A 12,331-nucleotide genomic window follows, 5' to 3' on the forward strand; every position below is an offset into this window, starting at 1 on the left:
GGGGGACAAGGTATACACATGTACAACAGTGAAAAATAATACAAACGTAACAGAATGCTGAGAAAACTGAACACTAAGAACAACAGGTGAAAGTAACATTAAGCACCAATTGATGGTAAAGTGAGCACATACAAATGCAGACTATTAACACTAAGCGAAACAAAGGTGTGACGCGTGGAGAGAGGTTGGCAATCAAGTGATACAGAGACAAAACAGTACCTGTAGGTGATGAAAAGCAATAACAAGGCCAAAAAGTGAAGAAAAGTCCGTTCACATTGAACCATGGTTGTCATCAGTGCTGGTGCGTGGACCATGTGGTGGATCGAGAGCCTTAGTCGTCTGCAGGTACTTCTTTAGCCAGTTGAAGATGTCTTTATTCTCTATAAAGTTGTCCAAGGGGCAAGGCCAATTATAGCCTGCGTGGAGCACACTGCTGATGAGATTGTCTCTGTTTCTCTCAAAGAGTTCACAGTCCATAAGGAAGTGCATGCTGTCTTGGTTCAAGATTCCATCACAGTGGCAGACGTTAGAGTCCTTAAGGCAGAAGCGCTTCAGGTAAGCATTGAGGTTGCCATGGCCCGTGAGAAGTTGGGTCATGGCAAAGGTAGGAGTAAAGTGTTTCCAATCCAGGCGTCGATAGACACTAGGAATAAATTTGTAAGTTAACATGCCAGTCTCACTGCTATCCCACTCAGTTTGCCATTCTTGAAGAGCTAATTGACGGTACCAGTTCTTAAACAATGAGATTGGAATCTTGTCGTAGCTTGAGGGGAGAGAAGAGGTGGCAGCCTCTTTGGCTAGACGATCTGCAGCCTCATTGCCGGTAACCCCAGAGTGTCCACAAACCCAGTTGATAGAGATGTTGTGCCTACGAGAGTTGTTAGATAGGAGTTGGTGAATCCTGATAACGTTGTCATCTTTTTGTCACAAACCAGTGATGGAGTGGATTGCCGTAACACTATCCGAATAGATGGCTATAGACTTATTGGGGGGGGAACCAGTCTTCGTAGATGTGTTCTAATGCTTTCGTAATGGCGAGAATTTCCACCTGAGGAACGGAGCAATGGGGCCCAAGCTTGTAGGATGACCTATGGGTTTTGCCATTCCAATGGTTATAGAGGATGAAAGCTGCCCCTACATTAGTACCATCTTTGCTACCGTCTGTATAAATAGAGAAATCTTTGAGTCCATTCGTAGTCTGTGGATCATTGACCACCATAGGGTAGTCTTGAATTAGATTAGCGTGAGTGTCTTTCAATTCTACACCAAAGGTAAGAATATCTGTTTTTAACTGGGTGGGGAGATCCAAGATAATGTTGCTGTTTTTGTTGTTGGTGGTGTGACGTTGATCATTGGTGAAGAGATTCTTAACTTTCCATAGTCTGGAGGCCATTCTGGCTTTAATGTGGACTGGGAGCAGTCCAGCAATGATGAGTAAGGCGGAAGTTGGGGCAGTCCTATAGGCCCTGCAGATGCGTAGAGCTGCCACCCTTTGTGCTTTAAGGAGCTTTTTCTGGATATAGATTTTGTTGGTGGCCTCAGCCCAGATGGGAGCCGCATAAAGGAGCATTGGCTCGATGGCTCCAAGGTATATGTGTTTAGCCGCATTGTAACCAATACCCCAGGTGTTCCTGGCTATACTCGCAAGGGCGTTCGAGGTCTTCGTTGCCTTAGCTACCACCATATTAATGTGGTTGGTCCACTGTAGCTGTTGCTCAAGCAAAACACCAAGGTACTTGAATTCCTTATTTCGAGGAATGCGGATGCCATTGATTTCAATGCGAGGACTACTTTGAAGTGGGGTGTTCTTTGAAAAGATGATGTAGGAGCATTTTGTATAATTTATGGGGAGGTTTATGCTTGCACTCCAGTTAGAGATCTTAGTCAGGATATTGTTGCACAAGATAGGAAGGTTACCACTGTTCTTGTCAGATACCAGAAGAACAGTGTCATCAGCATAGCCCTGTAGTAAGAGGTTATCGTTGATGTTATTGATGACAAGAGAGAAGCTCACTATGGACGATTGACCACAAGCCAGGCCCAGCAATAGAGCCCTGCGGGCAGCCCTTAGTGACCTGATGGATGTTGCTGTAGTTTTTAAAGAACCATACAGTGTCCAAAGTTTTCTTCATGTATCTAACACCTAAACAGAATCCAGTTTTTACATAAGAAGTCCTGCTAGAACTTACCCCATCGGCAGATCACCCTATGTGTTCTGCTGCCTTATTCCGTCAATTCGCTGACACAAATCTTAATGCTGACATTTAATGTTTTGTGAATAAAGTTACATTTCACCTTTATGTATGGAAACTTTTGGGACACCTTGTATAGGGTGATGCAAAGTTGGCTAACTGAGGTATACTTTAAGATTATTTTAAGAATGATTAAACCTGTTTACAACAGCTATATATTGTTGTTTGTGATTCAATTACTTCCAATGAAACAAATAAATTGCAATAATAATCACAGTACTGAATCAGATAATATGCAGAAAGAAAGGAGGTGAATTTAGACCATTCTTAATCAGTATTTTCGCTGGGAAAAAGTTTTAAATAGTCAGCCTGTTATATTAGCTGACTGCTATTACAAATGTTCTTACAAACTTCAGTTAATGACTACAAAAACAAAAATCATTTTATAATGGTTAATAATATAAAAATCTGTAGTCCACTTATATCTTTAAAAAATAATTATTAATAAATAAAAAAAATAAAATTAAAAAAATATTTTTAACTGGTCAGAGGAATTTAGTTGGCCCAATCAAGCCACTAAAACCAACTTCCAGATAACACTGCTCTATATAGACACACTTGTAATCACAGGATTGGTACGAAATAATTTACTGATGTAATATTAATATTGTATATTATGCTGTTAAAATTGTAAAAAAAGGAAATATAAATAGAAAATCATTAATTTAAATTTTCATTTTTTTATTCTAGTTAAAATTTACAAATAAAGTTTGTATTTCTAGATATTGAATTTGAACCTATAACTGGTAAATATTATCCTGTTGTATATGTGAATGATTATTGGAATTTGATGAGAGATTATCAACCAATAAATGAAACAACAGAGTAAGTATAAATTTTTTTTGCTTTATATATTTTAATTTATAGTTATTAGTGAAAACAGGGCTAAACAAAAAAGCAAATTCTATTTAAAACTTCATTTTCAATTTAATAAATATTATCACAGTTGTATTACTTGCAATAATATTATTTATAAAAAAAATTTTTATAAATTATTAATTCCTATTAGTATTTAATATTAATAAATAAAATTATTTTCTTTATGTATTTTATACAGCAGTCAGTTTTCTAATTAGTATGTAAAATGACTGTTAAACAATTCAAGTGAATATAATTTCAACAGCATCTCCAAAACTTATATTTTTCAATATAAGTGGATGATATCCAAAGGATTACAAAATGTTAAATGTACAAAAGTGCCTTGTTTACATAAGTCACTACAAGAATACAGAAACCCTGTACAGATTAACCGGAGTGCAGTTAACTCTGAAGTAAAATGATATACGATAAAATCTAAACTTCAGAAGTTTCTGAATCTGCACGACTAAATTCAAAAGTATGATGATAACATTTTATCCTCGAGGGTTTGAAGAAATTAATTTATTTTCATTATCTTTATTATTTTTATAGCCTATAAACAGAATGAACAACAAAATGTAATATTGTAGATACCAGTAAAATTAGTATTATTATGTTGATATTTAAAAATGTAAGTGCCATGTGAAAATCAATGAGGAACAAGAAATGATGGGTGGTCTTTAGTCTGATCTCATGGTTTAGGAAACTGTTCATAGGCCGACAGGTTCACATATTCCATTAGTAATTTTAGTTATTTGAAAATGAGATAAGAAATATTTTTTATTGTAATTTGTATTACTTTTTCAATTGTATGCTAAGTAAATGGAACTGTTAAGTACTTCTTTGAGAAGGGTGTTGTGAACAAAGAAAGGTTGGGAACAGCTTTGAGTGTTTGATTATATATCTTTTTATATTGCACTGTGATTCATCAAAATGTATTTATCCAAATATGGTAGTTTCTATAAGTTTAATATATTTATTATTTTTCTTAAACCTTTGAAACTTGATGCCAAATAATTTTTTGCTCTTAACTGTTGCTTGACTATTTAACAGATAAATACTTTGGAATGTTGAATAAGTACTTTGAAAAGTTCTGATATTATAAAATAATCACTCATTCACTTACATAAATTGAATTTTATGTAAAATTTTTGTCAGCTTATGTTTGGGCTATATATATATATATATATTCCATCATTCTCTATAACATTATGCATGTTTCTTCTATAGTCTATTTATCCTAACTTGGCAGCTACTGTAAACAAAGATTTTGTCGTATTAATCCGCAGGAGATTTTTATTGGTCAAATCACAATCGGAAGTGGCTAGACACGTGTTGACTAGTTAAGCCCCTTTCTCTGCACGTGTTAAAGTAGATCAGAGTGGTCACAACAATTTAAAAATTACCGATATAATACTTAGAAAACTAATTATAGCCTACTTTAATATTTTTACGTATCCGTTTAAATTATTTCCATTGTTTAAATATAGTCAAAAATTATTAAATATATATTATTAAGACTTACACAAAACATATTTATAATTGTGTAGTTGAACATACTTCAGAATTTTTATCTACACAACAGTTTTATTAAATAGATATAAAACAAAACAAATTCTCCGGCAATCCTTAAAAATCATACTCAAACCTCTAAAGGAAAACGTTACTGTAATGTATGAATTTATCTATGTGATATTTATATAATTAAAAATTTTCTTAAATAATTACAGTGTAAACTTACCTTATTAATCATTTGTATCAGAAGATAGTTGCTCGAAGTAATCATTTATATCGCTTTTGTCACTATTTGTCTTCCACTGAATAATCAGTTTTTCTACAACAGTTTCCGAAATCTCATTGAGTTCCCACATTCGTTGTTCTTCTTTTTCTATGTGTTCGATACATTCTCTCCATCTTTCTTCAGTTATTTGTTCAATAGCTTTATTCATTAAAATTCGCACATCTGACAGTTTGAATGTTGTGTTGTGACGTGCGATGTAACCTTTCATATCTGCCCATATTAGTTCAATAGGATTTAAATTACAATGATACGGAGGTAAACGTAACACATCAACACCTATTTCTTTGGCCATTTCGTCAATAATATATTTATCGTATTTATGTTTTATTTTTTTAACAATATCCAAAAGTTCTATTTTTAACATTTTTTCGTTATGACGAACCCTATTTTTTTCCAACCAAGAAATTATGTCAGCTTTTTTCCAACTACAATTAGGAATCTTCTCAATTTTAGCTGAGTGATATGGAGCATTGTCCATGACAACAACAGCATTACTTTCTAATTTCGATAATATTTTTTCAAACCATTTTTTGAAATTATTTCCATCCATTTCTTTGTGGTAATCTTTTGTTGACTTTGATTCAAATTCATATAGACCACCATTAAGAAAACCTGAATTGCTGCCTATATGAACAAGAACTATTTGTTTTCCCTTTCCAGAAGGATTTTTTAATCCAGTAGATTGTCCAGACACAAAAGCTTCACGATATGACGTAATTGAACAATCCTTCCATACTTTATTCTTGGTATGGCCCGCATTAATCCACGTTTCGTCCAAATAGTAAATCTTACGGCCTAAAGAACGCATTTCTCTTATTTTTCGTAAATATTGTCTTCGCCATAAAATGATATCGTCTCTTTCAATTAATCTACTATTTCTATTACGGTTTGTATATTTAAAATTAAGTAATTTTAACAAATTATATATCGTGGATCGAGTAAAGTCTGGTAAATCTGGATCATCATTAACAGCCTGTAATACTTTATCTACCGTAGGTAATTCATTTAAGAAATAAAAATTGTGTACTTTACCTCTAATGGCACATTTTGTGAATTCATCATATTTGTCAACAAGTTGAGTACGCTTACGGGTTTTTGAAGGAGTTATTACTTTACCATTAGTAAAATATTCTTTGCGAATTCTGTAAATGCTTCTTTCTGATATCCCTGTTGTCTTTGCTACCATTTTCACTATATCGTTCACACAGAGTTCCGGATTCGTTTCAGTGAGAGAATTAAACAAATTTAATACTATTCGTTTATCCGAGCTCCTCAGCGATTTTCCTTGTTGATGTTTAATCGTATTTACATTCAAGTTTTCCATTTTTGTAATTCGACAACACACAGTTTGAAATGAATGGAAAACGAAACCAAGACATTATAGTGCGCATGACCGGAAAAAGTTTATTTTTAGTGATTCAGAATGTGAAAATATTTATTAAAATAACAATTTAACAAATATGAAATAATTACATTTATAATCATTGCTAAGCGACTAGTATTTCATTAATGATTTTATAAATAACGAAGAACTATTTTCTGCAGACAAATGAGATGCAACGCGGTTTCTAATTGATGGACGTGGGTTTAAGCCAATAAACAAAGAGAGGTGTGTCTTAGTTTGTTTACAGTAGCTGTCAAGTTAGGATAAATAGACTATAGAAATGGTTGCAAAAGCAGTACTCTTTCCTAATAGTTGTCTTGGGGGCTAAATTTACAATGATCAATGTTCACATTTTTATTAGGACACTGTTGTTGCTTTTCTGTTGCTTTTCCAATGAGAAAGGTAATACAGAGGGATATTTTGTAGAACACAGTGATGATGATGATGGTGCTTTGTTTCAGGTGTGAAGTTACAAAAAATGGATTATATATACAGGTATCCCTCATATACACAGTAGTTACATTCTGAAAAAGTCTTGTGCTATGTGAATCCATTCTATACAAAACAAAGGACTAATGCAAAACATGGGTTTAAATTCCAAAAGTTAGCAAAATACTATTCTTAATCTATATATATAAAAACGAATGTATGTCTGTCTGTGTCTCTGTTTGTCCTTCATGCATTACCACACCATTTATCCGATTGCCATGAAACTTCGGGAAATTGTTTAATACACTCCTGCGAAGGTTTGTGGCATATGTGAAGACCACCATTTCCCCCCTTTCAAAAATATATTTATATATGGATTAAGGCTTTTATGTCCAACAGATAGTGCTAACTTCCGACGACCTAAGTTTGCTTTTCTGTGAGAATGGACTGAAGCAGATCATTTTCTATCTATCTATATAAATAAAATATAACGTTCGTTTGTTCCTACCGATTCCTTTGAAATTTTGACACAACGTTGCATTCGAATACGCACATGTTTTTATATAATATACATGTCAAAATTCCCCCCACTGGGGGGAATATGGACGGGATTAAGGCTTACCGTGAAGAACTTGGCTTCTATTATACTATTTTACATACGGTTTTTTGTGTTTTTTGATTGCATTTTAATAGGTTATGTCAACAGAATATACACTAAAAAGGGATTTTTCGATATTTCCTTGCGGGGGAGAGGGACAGGATTAAGGCTTACTGTGAAGAACTCTGCTTTTATTATACTATTTTAGACGCATTTTTGATTGCGTTTTAATGGGGTACGTCAAGAGAATGTACTGTACACTAAGAAGGGATTTTTGAAATTCGCCCCACGGGGGAAATGTTATACATTTGTAATAGATACATTTTGAGCCACAACAATGCGTGGCCGGGTCAGCTAGTATTATAATAATAATAATAATAATAATAATAATATACTAATATGTTTATTAAATCAAATGATAATTTCCAATCAATAATTAACTAACAATCAATTAAAAGTACTGTATTAGGCATTAATAATTTTAGTTAAACGAGGGCATTTACTTTTTGCAAAGAATCGTCATCAGAGCTTTTTGGTTGATCTTGGCCAGAAATATCGGCAACATCTTTATTTTTCTTATTTTTATCATAAATTTTTATGGATAACAAAATAAAAATGTGTTATTAATCAAAAATTTGTTCAGTCAAGTACCACGAGATTTTCCTCCAGAATTTGAGTTTGAGTACCAAGATACTGCCATATTTCATTTGTCATTTTTACAAATAATTACTTACTTGCGGTTTAAAAAAGTTCAATAACACTTACTTAATGTTTAAATAAACTTTACTAAATATGAAGATTAATCTATAAACTCTGCAACAATGTTAAGGCTAATATCTGAAAGCAACATCAACAATACTTGGTTGACAAAGGAAGAAAAAATTGCACTATTTGTTTTTATTGAAGTAAATCTGATGAAAAACACAAAACAAATTGAAAATTTCAATATTCTAAAATCTGTGGGCAACTTGAGATGATGTGTAGTTACTTGAATTAAAAAAAAAGCAAAGGTTGAGTGATGTTTAATTGCTCAAGAACAATAAATAGAAACCAGCAAACAATTATAGGGAGAAACCATCCTTTTATATCCATTGAGACAAGTGTGTAACATCAAAAAAATGAAAAATGACAGAGGGGCAAATTCCCAAAACCTGACTCAGCAAATAAAAAAGTGCATTAAAAGCCTAACATAAAGAAAAGCCTTGTGTCAATTGTACTACACTTCATTGTGTAATAGAAACAAAAAAGAAAAAAATATATCAAATAATGGAATTTGCACTTGAAAATCGTGAAATTTCATATGGACGATTTCCCAAATTCTTAAGAAATTCTGTGTCAGAGAAAAACTGGAAACCGTGTTGTACAGGGGATATCCCCAATTTTCTAATCATGCTAGAACAAAATAATGTTGTATGAGGGATATCTGTATATATATATATTTGCATATTCTTATAAGAACATAAATATTTCAAAGAGTTGTTTGAAAGAAATTCATATGCTTATCCTTGTGTACTCCAAAAAAATTTTATCTTATCTATAATCAAAAATTTGATTGTAGTTATTATTGGAACGTGGATATTGGGTGGTCCTGACCATTTGTGCATGTTTGTTACACAGATGTTACATTGAAACAATTGTAACTGGACACTTGGGAATGGACCTTTGGTGACCTTACTTACCTGGTTGCTTCAATATGGAGAGGAAGTGTCTACACAGTTGTAATATTTTTGTCTTGTTCAGATGTTGCTGGTTAAGATTTATCTTGACCAATCAATATTAATAATAATAATGGATGTAACTCTTTCATTCTGAAAAATGTTCATAAAGTTTTCAGTTTGTCTTTAGTTTTATTATTCCAAAATAAAATTTCAGTATTATCTTTTTATTCATTTGATCATAAACTTTAATTACTTATGATAACAAATAATGCTTCGAATTTGTTGTCATTTAATATTTATATTTAAAGATTTAATGACAACTTTGTGAATTTAAAAGAATAGTTTTGACCGTAAGAAAGGTAATGTTTCAGTAAATAACTAATTTATATTAAAAAATTATCATTGTAATGTATTCAGCACAGATAATAGAGCCTAGTTTTGCTTTAATATCAAAGCTAGGTGTCAGACTGTGCAAAAGAGACATTAATATTACTAGTGACTTTTTAAAACAATTGTTTTAAAGACTGGTTTATTTATACAGAATTCATTTACATGTCATTAATATTTATCATTCAAATGTTTTGAAATGAAAGTTAATAAAACTATGAAAAAAAAACTGTATTGTAGGATTTCATTGAAACGTTTAAATGTGCAGGGTGACCCAAGGGTCGGTTAATCGTTTTAAAATTGTTGTCACCAGGACTGACTTTGCATTTTTTGCTGTCTCTATGCATATACTTGCTTTCGTTAGTGTTTGTCACCTATTTGCCATATGGCAAAAATACAAAATGAAATACTGGTTTTTGTAGAATTGAAGTCTTAGGAATAGATATAGTCATAGAGAGTAACTTCAACCCTCTTGTTCAAATTTTGCTTCTAAAACGGTTCTTATGGGAATCCTTTTTCACTACATCAACGTTCAAATGCCATGCAAATCTCCCATTGCTTTCTAGGACTTCTTGATATACAAGAAGTCCTAGAAAGCAATATTTCAGCCGTTCCAAACTGGTTTTATGACAATTACTAAAATGGTTAACAAAACATATTTTGTAATTATTTTAAACTAACTTTTTCTGTTACCCCATATATTATAAACTTCCATAAATAAAGTATTAATATTTTTATCTACCAGATATCTTCCACTTCATGTTGTTTACCAGCCACTCTCCTTATTCCGCTGGCAATTGTACACAGCTCAAGCGATGCGATCTCGTTGGACGTCATTCCTGGGACAGGACCTAATGGAAGAGTCAGAAGAAGAACAAGATTCCATGAAAGAAGCATTCCTCGAAACCTCACCTTACTTGTTGGGCCTTACTTTTGTAGTTTCTCTTCTTCATAGCGTGTTTGAATTCCTAGCTTTTAAAAACGGTAATTGCGTCAGAGTCTTCTGTTCTAACTACATCTAAGTTTTATATTATGGTTACAACAGTTACTTGTCTTTCAGATATTCAATTCTGGAATAACAGAAAATCACTGGAAGGTTTGTCCGTCAGATCGGTGTTCTTCAACGTGTTTCAGTCCGTCGTGGTCTTGCTCTACGTTCTCGACAACGACACAAATATGATGGTCAGGATATCTGTATTTGTCGGACTACTCATCGAAATCTGGAAGATACACAAAGTATTAAATATAGAGATCAAGAGAGACCAGAGAATCTTTGGTATAATTCCTAAGATTACATTCTCAGACAAAGGATCATATGTCGAATCTTCCACAAAAGTTTATGATCTGGTTCGTAGAAATATATGGTTTTTATAAATGTAATTATAAGTTTTAAGCATACCATAAACACGTAAACGTTTGTTTGAAACAGATGGCATTCCGTTATCTATCGTGGGCGTTGTTTCCTTTACTGGGTTGTTATGCCATATATTCCTTATTATATCTCGAACACAAAGGGTGGTATTCATGGGTGTTGGGTATGCTTTACGGTTTTCTACTCACATTCGGTAAGTAATTGTTTTTATTTGCATTATTTGACAAATTAAGCCATAAAGTTCACGAATAATTTTTTTTTTCTTGTAGGTTTTATCATGATGACTCCTCAGTTATTTATTAACTATAAACTTAAATCTGTCGCACATCTTCCGTGGCGTATGCTAACATACAAATTTCTTAACACTTTCATCGACGACATCTTTGCTTTCGTTATCAAAATGCCAACCATGTACCGCCTGGGCTGTTTCAGAGATGGTGAGTTTTTTTAAAGGTGCACTTTGTTCTCCGTAATGCTAACGCAAAAGGTAAAACATTCATTTATTCCGTAAACAGATATCGTGTTCTGCATCTTCCTGTATCAACGTTGGATCTATCAGGTGGATCCAAAGAGAATTAACGAATTCGGAACGAGCGCAGAAATGGAAACGCAGCACAAAGAGAACTCCGCCGCCAACGGGGTGGTGCCGGCAGAACAGGAAGCCAGCGTGGAGAGCAAGAAGGATCAATAGAGGAAGCAATAGTCCATTTCTCTCACATTTTTCGGACATTTTTCAATGGTAATAAATGTAAATCATCGAGGCAGGCATTCGACCAGGTTGGTGTCTCCTATGTGAAAACAGTAAAGAATCATATCAGATACCAACGTGTTTTGTTTCTCTCTTTTTTTTGTTTTTTTCATGTTGTCAAAATTTTATTTTTAAATCGATTGTAACTTGGCTACGTTATTTTAGCTAGTCATTAAAAAACAAATGTCACAGATTGTGTGCTAAATTTTGACAAGCTTTAGTGTGACAATAAAATGATTGAAATATTTTTGTGAATTGGTTGAGTTCGTTTTTAAAGAAAAAAACAAAATATTTTTTACAGAAATTAATTAGAATTTGTTGTAAAAGATATAATTGGACGAAATTATTTATATATTCATTTTATTTGGGGGTGTTGGTTTGACTGGTATATGGGCTTCATTCTTCTCCCCTCCCATTAACATTATAGTTAGTGCCCTGAGTATAGTAAGAGGCAGGGAGGAACTTTTTAAGTAAATATTCTGATGTGTTTAATGAAACTAGAACAGAATTTCATTTGTCTCAAGAATGAAACAGTAAGAAATTGCAGATTGAACGATTGAATCAGTAGATTTCATACTTTTCAAGTGTTCTTTCACTTCCGAACGTTAAATTGTCAGGAAATCCGACAAAACTACAGAATAGAAATTGTTTAACTGTTAAGAGCAGAGAAATACCAACGTTGAAAATAGATAAAGAATATGAAAATCAGGCCGTTTTAAGGAAGTTTGAAAGTATTATATGGAACGCCTTTTGTGTTTGATGCTTCCATGATTTTGTTTGATCCATAATACTGCAACTGGACGACAAAGATTTTATTTACAAAATCCCAACCTTAATGATGATA

The 12,331-nt window shown here is 32.9% G+C and overlaps 1 protein-coding gene across 1 annotated transcript in view; it reads left to right on the forward strand.

Moving 5' to 3' along the window:
- LOC136983674 (putative lipid scramblase CLPTM1) overlaps positions 1–11,734 on the forward strand; it is a 38,427-nt gene extending 26,693 nt beyond the window's left edge. Inside the window, exons 7-12 of the mRNA XM_067280485.1 lie at positions 2,975–3,077; positions 10,113–10,351; positions 10,428–10,714; positions 10,797–10,932; positions 11,009–11,176; positions 11,255–11,734. Of these exons, the coding sequence (XP_067136586.1) occupies positions 2,975–3,077; positions 10,113–10,351; positions 10,428–10,714; positions 10,797–10,932; positions 11,009–11,176; positions 11,255–11,430 (1,109 nt within the window). The 3' untranslated portion in view covers positions 11,431–11,734. The remainder of the gene's footprint in view (positions 1–2,974; positions 3,078–10,112; positions 10,352–10,427; positions 10,715–10,796; positions 10,933–11,008; positions 11,177–11,254) is intronic.
- The last annotated feature ends 597 nt before the right edge of the window (positions 11,735–12,331 follow it).

This window comes from Centruroides vittatus, unplaced genomic scaffold (assembly GCF_030686945.1).
Source record: "Centruroides vittatus isolate TY-2023 unplaced genomic scaffold, ASM3068694v2 contig_884, whole genome shotgun sequence".
NCBI classification, from domain to species: domain Eukaryota; kingdom Metazoa; phylum Arthropoda; class Arachnida; order Scorpiones; family Buthidae; genus Centruroides; species Centruroides vittatus.